At 32.5% G+C, this 15,872-nt stretch overlaps 1 protein-coding gene across 2 annotated transcripts in view; it reads right to left on the bottom strand.

Moving 5' to 3' along the window:
• Window positions 1–13,153, bottom strand: part of LOC149909569 (protein neuron navigator-like) — a 76,515-nt gene extending 63,362 nt beyond the window's left edge. For both annotated transcript variants that reach the window (XM_090119607.1, XM_090119608.1), the window contains exon 1: window positions 12,842–13,153. In XM_090119607.1, coding sequence (XP_089975733.1) covers window positions 12,842–12,864 — 23 coding nt within the window. In that variant the 5' untranslated portion in view covers window positions 12,865–13,153. The remainder of the gene's footprint in view (window positions 1–12,841) is intronic.
• Window positions 13,154–15,872: the final 2,719 nt, after the last annotated feature.

The raw sequence follows: 15,872 nt of genomic DNA, 5'->3' as shown, positions 1-15,872 counted from the left end.
TATAACTACACATATCAACGACTTCAGACGGATTCAAATTTTTTAAGCAAAGTTGTATTCATTTTCCTGCAAAATCAATGTATCAAAATATATATACAGTGTGGTAATTTTCGATGGGCCCTATCTTCAGTATTTCAAGTACTTTCCCTCCAGGGCCCATCGAAAATTTCCACACTGTACTTATTATATCAATTATTTTGTCCGATTTAATATAGGTACATATACTCACTTGCAAAAAGCAGTCATCTGTGCTATCGAAACACATCTATTACTGCATACCTATTGTATGTTAATAAATTCAGGCTATAATGTTTGGTTTCTTATACTAACTTATGCAAAGTTCAACTAAATTAAATTCCATTCAGCATTTTGAGGCATGATGCTGGCTGAAAGTTAGGAAGAGATAAAACTTTTAAAGAAAGTTAAATTAAGTACATGTTAAATCCTTAGAAGAACAATATTTATTTATCATTTACTTGTGTAGTACATATTCCTATACAGTCACTTTTACGGTATTGACTTGATAAACTGCCATGAGGAACGTGTAACAGCAGTGTAAATATTAGATAGGTTTTACACTGCCATCAATTTTCATAACGTTGGTTGCGGCTAACCAATATATATTAATTTGCACGCGTACCTTGAAGGGAGAAGATACGAACTGCAAACTCATGACGTTAAACCAGATTTATCACACCGCCCTCTTCTGTTTGTTTAAAAATCAATGACATTTACCAATGCACATTTATCTCGAAAACAAAATAAATTAAGTAAGTAATGGCATTTTGTTTTTATTTTTTATCACAGACATATACCTACAATGTTGACAATTGACATTTGAAATTGGAATTCGAATTTTTCTCGTCACATTTTTTTTTTAAATTTCAGCTTACATTTTTTTTATTTATTTTGGAATCAACTTTATTTAAAGTCACATAAAATATATTAATAGAAATAAACATTATAGACATGTATCGATTATTTCATGTGAACTATTGTATTCGAGAGACGGGGGCGCAGAATCTTGGGGTGGCAACTGGCAACCCCAAATGTATTCCCTTTCCAAACAATGTGAAACTAAAAAACATACATCGCTTAAATTATTTTTTGTCAGTCTAGCGATGTTTACTACGTTTTGTCATAAACTTTGTACTTCCCATAGTAAAAAAGTAAGATGTTTATTAATATTTTGAACCATACAGTTTTTTTTTTTGTTTTTATTAATTTTTTAAACATATTCGTTTTAATTTTTAGTATAGAATGTTATTGTGGCAACTGCTAGCAACTGAGATAATATAATGTTTGCGTACAAAACAAAACTAAACGAGAACGCCATTAAAATGTTATCCCCGAGATTTGCAGAACTGCAATGCACCCACGTACATTACCCATGAAACTGGTTTTGCCACAATCGTATATGAACTGCTTAACATATTAACGATTTCTTGAAATTCAAATTTTGCCTTTATTTGTAATATTATTTTAAGATTTAAAATATTTATATTTTAAACTAGCGGTCCGCCCCGGCTTCGCCCGTGGTACATGTTTACGTTTTCTCTACATAAGAACCATCCTCGTACTTCAAGGAATATAATAAAAAAAGAATTATCAAAATCGGTTCAGCCGTTCTCAAGTTATGCGCTTACCAACACATTTTGGGATTCATTTTTATATATAAGAAGATGTATAACTGTAGGTGCTCCCTTTGAATAATTAATTCTTAAATATCTTAAGTTTAAAGTAATAAAAAATATTCAATAGATGAAGAATTACTATCAAAAGGAACCTTATCTTTCGATAATATAATTAAGGAGATGTATACATAAATTTGTTTAGTTGATTTCATAATCATAAAATTTTAATATTAACCTTGATACGTAAATAACAATACCAATAAAGTTTTTGTTTTGCAAAAAATAAAAAAAAGTTGTAAATTAGTTTGTATTTATTCGTAAGTATTTCAAATACAGAATCGTATCTTATTTAATTTTTCACAAAAGCAATATGAATTATGAACGTATAAGTACTTAAGCGTAATTAAGCTTAGAATCTATTAACATTAAAAATCTCATAATGGATAATAATTTCAAAAGGAAATTTAATTAGCAGTTACTGTCAAGTGATAACAAAGCGTTGATAGCAAGGCACATTGTTTGTCGAAGTACTTATACTTGAGTGTATCGTAAATTATATTTATTTATGGACTAAGTCTATATTTATTTCATAATATAGCCCGTTAGTTATTAATTTATACTATTATAAACTATGTGACAAATTGCTTTAGACTTTAGTCATCTATTTCGAGTGGGTATACGAAATATGTATAGTATTATACTTATTTAACTAATTAATTATTAAATTTAAAAAGGAGATCATTTAAAAATATATCAACAACAAAATCTAAAAGCAGTTTGTAAAAAATGTAATGCTATTATTGAATAATACCTACATAGACTAGTCCAATTTACGTAGGCGTAAGACGGGGTAAGATAACCGGGTCCATTCTCCAGCCTTCGCAAACCAATAAGTAAAACGAAACTTGTATAAGCCACTACGACTTATACCTAGGTAATAGGATATACACCTACGACCGACACGCTGTTAAATGGTAGGTGCAGGTCTATTTTGACCTCTAACAACTGACTAAAACAAGCACTTTTTCTATGCACGATAGCTAGTTATTTCTGTTACCTTTAGCCTTTAAAGAACCTTAATGCTAGTATAGATAGAATACACGTTCAAGATTCGTGCAGATTCGTTATTCAGTTAAGCACTATCTTTCATCTCAACGCTAAACATTGTGGCTTAGTAAAAGATACGCCTATTTTAAGTTAGCTTAACTTTATGATCACTGCATAAAACATTTAAGTATTATAATATTCTGCATTATCTACCATTAAAATATCTTAAAAAATATGAGGGTATATTTCACTTCCTCATGTAGAATATACGGTCCACAAATGAAATCACTTTGTAAGTGTAAAAATACCGTCAAATATAATTATTATAATTGTTAGACAAGAGATAACTAAATATCTTTACTTTTACCAGTAAAAGTTCAGGCTTTTACTTATTAAAAATGAACTGAATTAAAATCCAAGTATTTCAAAAATATAATTAGCGCAAGTATACGAAATAAGTGAACAATAACACTAATGAAGCAAGCTTAATTTTATCTGTTTCGCTCAGTCAAGTGTAAGAGTAATATTGACGTGAATCACACTTTAACGTAAACAAAACGAATAATATTCCAGATTTAACTCAAACTGCATCAAAATAGCCGTCAAACCGTCCAAATGAGGCTGATGTATAACACTGTTTCACATCCACGGATATAGCTGTGCACAATTTGTTTAAATCCTTAGTTCGAAATGTCACGGGGAAACTTTAGCTCGCGTGATGGAGCGCGCCTCGGAGCGCGGTCGCGTGCGCGCGCGACCATTGCATCTGTACTATAGCCGGGATCATCGGCGAAAGGGGCCTTCGCCCCCAACCGAAAGCGTGATCGCGCGGGATGCAACGCATGTTGATGCTATAGCTAGCGACTAGCGGGTACAGGGTGTGAAAACAAAAAACAAAATCCGCTCGAATTAGAATCTGAAGCGTTGGTTAACATGTTCAGCTTAATGACTGTATAACGATCGTTTCTTACAGTTATAGATTCTTACGTATTAATATGGGATATGTTTTCTGATAATCAAGTGTTATAAATTATTATTTCTTGTAACTACATACTTAAAAAATTACTGAAAGGAACCAGGCATTGATATGTTTAAAAAAAAAGACGGTTGCACTCCGGGAGTGCCGGCAGAAATGAAAACGCGCGTAGTAGAGAGGGGATAGCTGTCTACTCTCCATCCGTCTGACGCTTTTTCGATGATCACGTGACACGTGTCCTGACGCGAGTTTAAGATTTTATACCCATTACAGAAAAAGTGCTCAACGCCGCTAAAGAAGTTTTCACTTCAAAAATATAATTTAACATTAATTTCCTTTTGAATACTAACGTATTAGCAAAAATGCTTCACATCTAATTTATAAATAGACAATGAAAAACTATTGTTATCATTATAACTGGCATAATATTTAGGAAACGTAACCCCTGTTACCGATATCTGTTATTCACACCCTGTAGAAAAACGCGGGTGCCATCTGTGTCGAAGAGCCCTTGCATTAGCGGGATGACATTATGCACTACCTCTGGAAGGGTTCGCAGCTTATCTCGTTAAATCACTCCTCCCTACATCCTCCGTGAAATCATTTACAGGAAAGGACTAGATAAAGAACCTTCCGTAGATATAAAGTCCTTTACGCACCTATGCTTACCTATAATACTTCGGATAAAATCATTTAATATGTGTATAATATATTTCTTTCACGTACGTGTTGTCTGAAATTAAAAGATGTGAAGAATTTTAATTAAATCCTATGTGTTAATAAATAAAACGGTGCAGTTTATTAATATGAATGGTTACGTCTCGCATAACAATAAATTTTAAGAGGGTGCGCGTGCTGTGTGCGCCCTTCCTTACGTATAACTACATAATATATTCATATTTTAATGTTAATAGTAATCATTAATATTGACTGATTTCTATTAAATATAATATAATATTATAAATACCATTTGAATATTTTTTAAAGCCTAGTACGTATTAAACATTTCATGGCCTTCCTATGACAGCTTAAGAATAAACATTTCCACTTGTTTTAAACGAGAATGCAATGAATTGCAAGACAATGATAAAAGCGTGGCAGCGTGATAGTAAACAAATGGGAGCAGTCGCGCTAAGAAAATGTAATTTCAAGTAGCTGCACTGCAGATAATGCTTGCAGATGTACCCTAATGAAAAACCGCGATAGTTCTACAAACGACTCAGAGAATACTCTTTTCAACTGAAATGAGTAATAAGAATTGAGACGCCTTTTTAAATGTTGGTTCGCAAAAATGAAAAGGCGCTAGAAAGCTGAAAATTTTCGCTTTAAAAATATACTATGATTAAACTTTACTACGAATTAAGTAACGACATTTTAAGTATCAAGACAAGGAGACCCATATCGACTTCTAATTTAGGTCATGTAATAAAGTTTGTGTACATAATTTAATCGCATGTTTACGTTCAATTTAATTGACTGTAAAGTTCAAGCTCGTTGAAAGTATAAAATCTTTTACGATTGTATAACAATGCGGAAATACTGAATGCGGTTTAGAATCTACCAATTCCCCGTTCGCTTGTTAAACAAGATTATACTATTCGTGGAACATCTAAAAGTAAAACGTGATTTATTACGAATGCGTTCGAATATGACGCGCTTTTAAAAACGATGCGTGGTGTAAACGCGGCCTTACAACGATGTGTACTTAGAATGTGACAAATGTAAAAGCTCATCGCGTAGGTACTCGTAATAAATATGGAATGATAGATTAGAGGCATTACAGGGTATTACTGGCGTTTTCGTTGAAAATACGTATAATATAGATAAATACTTCCGTAGAATAATTTATATCCTAATGTATTATGTAAATTTAAAGTACCTAAATTGACTAATTACCTATGTATTTTGAATAATTAAAATAAACAATAATATCAAAGGCCATTCATTGTACCTACTTGTGAGTAGAAAATAGCATTTTATTAGCTGCTATATAAATATTAACTGCTAAATTATGTTTATTGATCGATTTGTACAAGTTTTGCGTCCCAAATCCATAATCCTCATCGATTAACCGTCAACCAAGGGCGGGGGTTAAATGAAGCATTGAACCCATAACGCGTAATTTACGAGGACATAAAGAGTGCAGTTTAATAAGAAATTTTCAACAAGGGCCCGGCAAACTCCTGCCCAGACGATCGTAAACGGACCTTCCCATGCTAGGACTTGTAATAGAAAAATACTTCACGTACAAATTATTTGTCACAAGCTGTTAAAGCTACAAAACGACCATCTGGTAGTTATTGCTTTGTAATCCAAAACGGTCACATTTTATTATTTTATGTTGATTCCTATCGTATAAAAGATCTAAGAAATATGAAATAGAGGTTCTGGTACGATCTTCAGATGTATACAGCTTTTTCTCCGGCAAAATTAATAATTTTTCATCGGTATTGCTCCAGGAATGTATATTGCTCTTGTTTTTCAACTTTCTGGTTATTTGGAATTTTACTTATTTTATGAGTAGGAAAAATATATAGGCGTAAAGTTTTAGGTAAAGCTCTCGAGTCTCGTTTCTACTCCATATATTATGTAATTAAAACTTCTAAATTAGATCATTTCATAACTAACTAAATTAACCTTTATTAAGTAACGTATGTAATCGAAAATATACACTATTTTCTTTATAAAATTCGCTCCTTTTCACTTACAGTGCTTGCAGCACACCCCGGACACTCCATACAAAATGATCGTTTTGACAGTCACCCTGTAGAGACTGCAAATGTGTGTGTTAACGCTTTATGGTTGGCACATTTGTGACTAGCGTAAAAACAAATTCGCGTTTTTCTGATGAAATACATCCGTAAACAGCACAATATCTAACCATTTTCTACGAAAAACGATAATCACAAATCCAAAATAATAAAATTACTTTAAGTCAATTTGATTAATGTTGTCAATCTTCGTTGCGTATCGTCCTTGCAGAAAAATATGGCCCATTTTATGTCTGATCGCGCGGGGGTGAGGTAAGTTTAATTTTGGCGGGAGGCGGAGAGTGTCCGTTCTGTAGCGTTTAGCTACTATTATGTATTCTGTGCTTGCAGTAAGAAATTTAGAACTAATAATTTCCCCAAGTGACTTTTCACCTCCCATATCATGCTTTCATATTTTCAGATATACCTTCACTGCCTGTATAGAAGCTGCTTCTACTTAATCTGTACTACCTTGGTACTATCTAATGGGTACAAAGGCTTTGAGCCTTTGAAGTACTAAGCAGCGGGATGCAAATGACATCTTCATTTGCTAATGACATACGAATGCTCCGTTTTAAATGAAAGCCTTTTAAGGACTGCATGTGAGGAATAACTCTTTAGGATTATGAGCAATGAGAAAATGAGTAGAATACACATACATCGGTATTAAAAATTACATATTTTTTATTAAGCAGCATTTTAAAGTTAATAATATGTATGTTGTAGGGATATTCCGTGAAATATCAAAACAAGGAATGTTTAAACTTTAAATTCTTATTAAATTATTCGAAGAGGCTTTCATCAATCGCTAACTTCAAGAATCTTGTCAAGAATATTATCAAGATATTATACAAAATATTTATTCAATATCTTAAACCAAACAGTTTTAGTTCGTTAAAACAGATTGTCAGTGTTTGTTGACGAAATGAATAGGCGATCGTTGACGGAGCGGTTGGAACGTAAACAACGTTCGTGACAAGAGCCGTCTGTTGACCGTGTTCAAACAAAAGCTATCGCCAAATCCACTGGAGTACAGGTATATTAAGAAGAGCTGGAACGTCAACACATTTACACATTGCACATGTTAGGCCGGGAGATACTGACACAAAATTTCGGGTCATTTGTAACAGGATGGCGGTCTAGAGGGGTCTTAGTACGCAATGACAAAAAGAAAAATGATGGTCAGAACGCTGGTAACGATTTGTAACACAAAAATTTTAGAATTTACCGATAGCCCTTAAAAAAGATGTAGGCGGTAGTGTCATGCCATACAGTTACGATGTGACTTACAGTCCGCCATACCGACGTGAATGCGTTGATTTAAAAAGAAACAATTCAACCATTTGTACCGGGCTCACTTTTGCACAGGTAACCATCGTCGTGCAGCCATTTACTAAAATCGCCATGCCATACTTTTCGGACGATTCCAAATGGTCGCCATACCGCGGAAAATCTGCCGTACAATAGTCCGCCGGTACCAGCGTTCTGACCATCATTTTTCTTTTTGTCATTGCGTACTAAGACCTCTGTAGAACCGCCATTCTGTTACAAATGACCCGAAATTTTGTGTCAGTATCTCCCGGCCTATGTATGTGTCATATTTTGCAATTGTTTATAAATACAGGGTGATGTAATTGGTGTAGTACGAATATCTAAAAATCTATGAAGAATTTTGTGATACAGTAAATGGAAGAATTATAGACTACTAGCATTCCACCCGCAGCTTCGCCCGCGCAGTCAAAGAAAAACCCGCATAGTTCCCGTTCCCGTAGGATTTCCGGGATAAAACCTATCCTATTTCCCGGGGTAAAAAGTAGCCTATGTCCTTTCTCGGGTATCAAAATATCTCTATACCAAATTTCATGCAAATTGGTTCAGTAGTTCAGGCGTGATTGAGTAACAGACAGACAGACAGACAGAGTTACTTTCGCATTTATAATATTAGTATGGATTTTACAGTATTTAATAAAATCATTTAATTTTTTGTTCATTTTCATTAGAAATGTCAATTTTTCTCACCAAGGTGGAAATTTGGATGTTAAGGATCTTGTTAAAAAAATATACATTTTGACTAAAATCGGCATTTTTTTTTTCAAAAATCAAATTACTAATTAATAATCAGAGTTATCACATTATTAAAAAAATAAGCCAAACTATACACAATTTTTACCTACTTGATGCAATCCTCAAAGATCATGGACATAGTGTATTGCGCCTTCCACCATACCATCCAGAACTCAACCCAATAGAGTTACTATGGGGCATAATTAAAGGGAAAGTAGCATCACAAAATGTGAACTTTAACTTGAAAACTGTGGAAGAATTATTTAGAAAGGAAGCAAATGCTATTAGTCTGGATATGTTTAGTGACGTTTGGAGAAAGACGCGAGAACATGAGGAAAAATATATTCAATTAGAACCAAAAGTAGATAATTACACTGACTCATTTATAATAACATTAAGAAATTCCGACACCGAAACATCGAGTTCTTCGAGCGATGAAAGTTACAGTGAAGTAGAAGATTACGATTATGATTAAATAGATTCTTCTTCTTCTCTATAGATACTGCTTTCTGAATTGGTGGTAAATGTTAAAACTGTTAAACTGTTATGACGATTCAAAAGTGCTTCTAGAAGAAGTCTAATTGTATAAATGTTTGAGTTTGAGTTTAAAACCAATAATGTGAAAATTATACAATAAACATGTAACACATATTTGTTAGCGCGTATTTGTAGGTATTACGTACTTACTACAAATATAATATTTCTTAGATATCTTTACTCGACCAAAGTCAGGAATTTAATTATTATTTGATAATTGAATGATTATTAATACTTTTATCCAATTGATTATTATTAGAATAAATAATTAACTTCATCAATTGATTTACTTTTAAATTATAATTTTACAGGTAAATTATGAGAGCTTTCATAAGTAATTATATTTGCATATATTTATCTACAACGCACCCATTTTACAATTCAAGTCTAAAATGAAACTAGAGTCGCATTTATTTTTGAACATACTGTAAGTGAAATTGCATAAGTGTGAGTACTGTGAACATGCCAGCTTTCCCTAATTGACCGATACACTGTACAAGGCAATTGAATTCGTGTTTTCTTGGTGTTTTCAAATTGTGATGTTTCAAGTTATTTATGCTATAAAAAATAATTTTAGTTAGAGACTTTATATAAAAGAGATACAAAATTATATGCTAAACAAAATTCAATCCACATCTCATTTGCAATCTTTCCTTGTACAAAAATGTATGTTTACCGTTACTTTTATATGCATTTATAAAGGTTAGGTTCCTCAAACAGAAGGCGAAAAATACTAAAGCTCAAAAATTAACACATCGTCATGTGTTACGACCCTACTTTACAATAATTGGCTAAATGAGAAACATCGCCCCAAGTAATATGAAACTTATCTCGGCTTATCACCATTCGGAAAGGAAACACGTTATAAATATTGTGAGGGAGGATCCACTCGACCCACTGCCAATTTTACCGTTAGCGTTTCGGCCTTTGGTTTTTTATGTTTTCTCCAGATATAAAATACCTCAATAAACATGCGATAACGAACGTTTTATTTCATTTTAAAAATCAGCAGGCAATGAACCTTTCTGAATCTTTGAAAGTTGTAAAAGTTTGGATTTAAATCGTATTGAAAAAGGAAGTTAAAAAATATAGGTAATGATTGAATGGTTCTCTATTTGATTTTAAAACATTTTTATTCAAAGCTTCGTACTTCCTTCAAATATGACAATTAGATACTTTAATTGTCAATATAATTGCGTGTATGTGATTAGCCCAAAATAAAACACCCGTAAAATTCACCCACATATTAAGCACAACTATCGTAGTCATGTCACATAGATAAAGCTTCTAGTCCGGGATACATCGCCCATTTTTGCAAGTGATTACTATCAAGCTAATTTTTCGTGAGTAGCTTTATTTTGATGAGATGCCCAATAATTTCATGTACAAAACTCTCGATTGTGGTAGCTACCAGAGGAAACAAGGATAAAATATTTTGATTTGATGGTTCTCAAATATTAATTACCAACTGAATGTTTTTTTTTTGTTCAATCTCAAGATAATTATCTAACTTATTCGAAAAAATATTTGTCCTACAAAATCTATGGTTTGATCAAAGAGTCCCCCTTTCCAATGTGTATCGATAACGAAGTCATCATAAATGATTACTAACCAGCTGATTTTTTTATTTTCACTTATTTAATACTTATATAATTCAACAGACACATTGTCCTACAAATTGCGTAATAAATATTTGAGAACCGTCAAATCAAAAATTTCTATCCTTGTTACCTCTGTAAGCTACCACAATCGAGAGTTTCGTACATGAAATTATTGGGCATCTCATCAAAGTAAAGCTACTCCCGAAAAATTAGCTTGATAGTAATCACTTGCAAAAATGGGCGATGTATCCCGGACTATTCCAAATTCATACTTTTCCCACGAAATATTTGATCCATACATGTCTCGCAATTACACTTTAAATGCTATCAAACCGATTATATTTCATTAAAACGGCGGCATGTATCAAGTCCACATGTACGGCGATCAAGATCAAGTCTCGGTCGACGTGTCGCGCAGTTTGGCCCTGTATGGAAAGTCGTCCCATTGTATAAAAGCTCGCCGGTTGTTCACCCAAAAGAAAACCTTAAGATATTCTAAGCCAAAACAGGATCTGATTATAATAATGCAAACCCCTCTCACTTTTCGTATAGTAAGTTCATGTTCTGTGCTATTGTAATGTTTGCTCCGATATGAACCTTGAATATGTTTGTTTTATGAAATTAAAGTCTGGATTTTACAAATTCCGTTCATGTGACAGATTAATGATATATTTTTATTGTTTTCTTTTCGCAATGGCATATAAAATAAATGCCTATTGTAGGAAACGTTACAAGATTGTTTCAAAGTGTCTGAGGAAATGTGTTTAGGAATATCATTAATGAATAATGACACGATTGTATGCCCCATAATAGGCATAAAGAATATCACGTCTTGGAATATTTGGTAATGGGTACGTAAACAATCACGACAGACAGTTAAAATATTGAACCGACATAAGGTTTACTATTCTTTCAAGCGGAGCGGATAAACAATAGCTTGTTAGTCTTTTGTCGTGCTCAGAGACTACTGTCACGACGTCACGTGACATCCTTGTATTGTCTGTCTAATCACAGAAGCGTTGACCGGAGTCAAGGGGTGTCATGAGAGATAGCTGAGGTACCGCGAAGCCCTCCAGTCACTCCAGTGAAGTAGATACGCACTTTAGCCTATTTTTATTCAGTGCTTTACCACCGAACTGACTTTTTTTATCTAGCAAAGGATAAAACTGACGTGAGAGTATGGGGCTGAAAATTACTTGAAACACCATATTATTATATTTTATTACTCTTATATTCATTAATAATATGTACTTAATCAACGAGATACAAGAAATCAATTCATACGATGAATGTGTTGGTTTTTTCATTTTATTATCAAGTTATGAAATCTGAATCAATCTTTCTCACTCATTGCTGAAATAAGCATAAAAAACAAATACAGCTTCGAAGAAACCGGTGAGTAAACTTTGACGAAACTTGTATAATTTTATCTTGGCACCTGGCCAACAGAGGGCGCTAAAGCTAATAATAGTATAAACTATAAACGATCAAAATCAAAATACATATAATATGTATCACAAGTTATACATGTTTTTTTTTTTATACGATGGAATAGTATTATAGGAATCAATTTAACACTTATAGAATATATAAAAAAATGTTGTGTGGTTTTATGAAACCACGGTAAAAGTGAAACTGTTCGAACGGTTCCGAACACTGCTTTGTGTAGCGCATGTCGCGTGACGGTCGGCTGCCGAGTAGGTATACCTACTCGGCAGCCGCGATACACGCGACATGCGCTACACAAACCAAAAAGTTTGAGACGATGTAATAAAAGTTTCACTTTAAAAAAAACTTGTATTCGTAACTATAATTCTGCAATAATACAATAATTAAAATTCTAATTTTGTTAAATTGTGTTACAGGTGTTAAAAAACTGTTCAAAATTATTTTGGGTTAAATAATGACTAATGTACTTAATTTAAATTTTTATTTTTTAATATATTATAACACCTATTGTTCTAAACTTTCTATGATGCATAAACAAATCTCTAAATGTGAATAACAAAATCAATGCAATAATTTTTTTGAACGCTTCATTTGATAAATGCGACATCTTGTGGGAAAGGGCAGTACTAAAACAGTGACATCTACTAGATGGTAGTAAAACTTTGTATTAGTACTTAAAGTTTCCAATAGATGGCGATGTTCATCGTGAGTTTTACGGAAAAAATAAACAATAATTTCTATTATTTAATTAAAATGTGTATATTGTGTTAATAATAAACTCACCTATTAGCAGCTAAGGTAGTCATATCGATGTTATTTCCACAAGCTGTTAATATATCATCTCCACTGCTGCCACCTGTTATTCGTTGGACGGAACTTATTGCAACATCTTCATTTGAGCTCTTAGCGGCATTTCCAGTGTAGCCGGTAGGTGGCGTTATTCTTTGTTTTGATGCTTGTTTGTGTCTACTCAATGCAAAAAATAACGCAAGAACTGCTTTGAGCTTAGCATCACGGATGTCGACAGCGGTAACTTGTTCCAACCCCTGAACTTTTTGTGCGTGAAGAAAATCTAAGCAGCACTGCACGTTCTCCAACTGTAAAGAAAAATTAAATAATTAGTTAAAATTAAAATAGTTACAAGAAAACCGATAGTTAAAAACAGTCCCTATTATTAAAATTGATGTTGACGATAAATTATTATTATCTGTGCAGCTAGAAATTTTTTACATTAATTTCCTGAGATGTAAAATTATCGCAATTGCGAAAATTTAGAATAATTTATTATTTAATTAAGTAATCATCATCGATATAATACCAATTCACATACAACTAAAAACACATATTTAATTATCTTATCGCTATACTTGAAATTGTAATGAAACGGTTCAATGATAGTACCTACTAATGCGTAAATAATTTACCTGGCCTAAACAAGAAAAAATTTATGACCAACTCCAAAGTGTACCTATAGTTATTTACATAACATATACCTACCTACTAACAAATTATATTTAGTTAAAATGGAAAGTTATTTGCAAAAAGGAATAGTGCATGGCAAGTGGCAACGCATCGCGAATTACGAATAAGGAATTCCTATCATCAAAATTTTACGCGCGTTCGCATATTGCACGCCTCATAAGCGAAGCGTTGAGGTGGGTACTGCCTGTGGTACTACTGTCACTTCGCGCAAAACATCTGATTTTTCAAACTTAAAATGTCTTTATGTATCATACATTGCACTTGTAAGATAATACATACACACACATATTAAGAAAAAACACTATTTTTAACATTCATGATATATTTTTAATGTCATTTTTGTTATTTAAACTAGTTAAAAAACAGTTTAAAAAAGTTCTGTCTTGGACGTCCTTGTCTGTATGTGCGGAGGATTTTCTTGTTAACACGATAGCGACCGAAATACTTTACTAATCGAGTCTTTTTTTTTCTCTTACGCTTGAGTATGCTCAGGAATAGAACCCTTTCATTTTTCAGGGTCTGATTCGATGTGGTTTAATTGTTATTAAATAAACAAAAATAATAATTAATAAATAATTATTAAAAAAAATTATGAGGCGTGCACTTTTGGATTTTCCAAACTATTTTGTAATGTGCCCGCGCAAGACTTGCGTCCGCAATCAGGGCTTATCACATTATATTTTTAACAGCTATCGTTGTTATTATCAAATTAATATATTTTTACATTTCGAATTCCAAATAATGGTAGGTTCATTCTTATATTAACTTCAGCACGTTATTTTTCAAGCAATACAAAATCAATCCTGATAAAACAGAGATTTATTTATTTCCTTTGGCTATGTACAAGCTGGATGGTTTCCAATGAAATAACTTACATTTTAACTTTACCAGTAGGTATGAGCCAACGCTGTAAGTTATACTAAAGTAATAAAAATATTAAACAGATATTTTTATCATCAAAGGATGCCGTATTCATAATTAATTACTGATATCATTGCAATATATAGTTCATATAATAAGTAATAACGCTTATTTGGAAGGCGATACAACAATTGCACGCAGCACGCATCGAATCTTACGAAACAGCAAGGGCTGGCGTCGGCCCATAAAAGGCCTGTCTACATCTCATAGGTCACCGGTGCAAGAACCAATGCATTTTGATAATTCAACACCAGACCATACGTTGTAGAATCACTAAGATAGTAATATATATAACAAAGTCGCTTCCCGCTGACTGTGTGTCTCTATGTATGCTTAGATCTATAAAATTACGCAACGGATTTGCATGCAGTTTTTTTTTTAATTTAGTAGGTCAAGAGGAAGGATTTTATAAATATTTAATTTGATAAGTTTTTAGACGACGCGAAGCCACATAAACATATTAATTAGTCTTCTTTAAAAAATTATTGATTTCACAATTCAAAACTTATTTAAATTGCTGTTACAGAAATTGAACTTGTTATTCCATTTACATCCATACATTTTGTTTATTTATAGTTATTAGAACAATACAAATGACGCGTTTAATTATATCAGTAAAACTAAATGCAACTGCAATTCCACGAATGTCTTAATTCAATGAGGTTAACATTATTATAAAAGATTATTTCATTTATTTACAAGAAATGAAGTCACTATGTAAACATAATGTAAAGTACCTACTTTATCAGCATGTCATTGGCAAATGAAGATGTTATTATGTAATAGAAACATTTATATTGAAATATAAAATTTATACTGTGTACTTACTGTATTCGGCTCTGTAAATTACAAAGGTATGTTATCGGCCTTCCTTTCAATTAAACGAATTGCAGACACACAACTTCTTAATTTGTTATGATTTTTCAATGTCATTGTCGCAATTATCAATTAAAGTTTGGCACTCGACAATTAATATTATTGCTGCGTGTTTAAGCTTTTATTTTTCCTTCTTTCGCTATTAATTTAATGCACACACGTAAAAAAATAAGACTAAGAATAATATTAGTGTATCTACAATTCAAATTTTAGCATAGCCTTATTAATATTATTCAACTTATTAATTTCCTATTTTATTACTGAGAAAAAATAATATATTCAACCAAATCAAGTTATAATATACGAGTAATTCAAAGTATCAACCCGTAACATTTATCAAAAATAAATAAAAGCTACCACAAAGGGGCCAATCAAGTCGTATTGTTGTAAATATGTGAAGAAATATTTTAAATCCATTGCATCGAGGTACAAGCACGTGTATGGTTGATTCGAAAATCAGGAGCTATGAGCCTTTATCGAGTTAATACTAAGTGTACGAGTTTTATAAGAAGCCTTTTGTAAATCCACTGACTTA

Source organism: Colias eurytheme, chromosome 3 (assembly GCF_061535395.1).
Source record: "Colias eurytheme isolate Ceu_HAF_F1 chromosome 3, ilColEury1 Martin Lab GWU primary, whole genome shotgun sequence".
In the NCBI taxonomy this organism is placed as follows: domain Eukaryota; kingdom Metazoa; phylum Arthropoda; class Insecta; order Lepidoptera; family Pieridae; genus Colias; species Colias eurytheme.
Note: the sequence above shows the minus strand (reverse complement) of the source record. Positions and strands in the feature narration are given on the sequence as shown.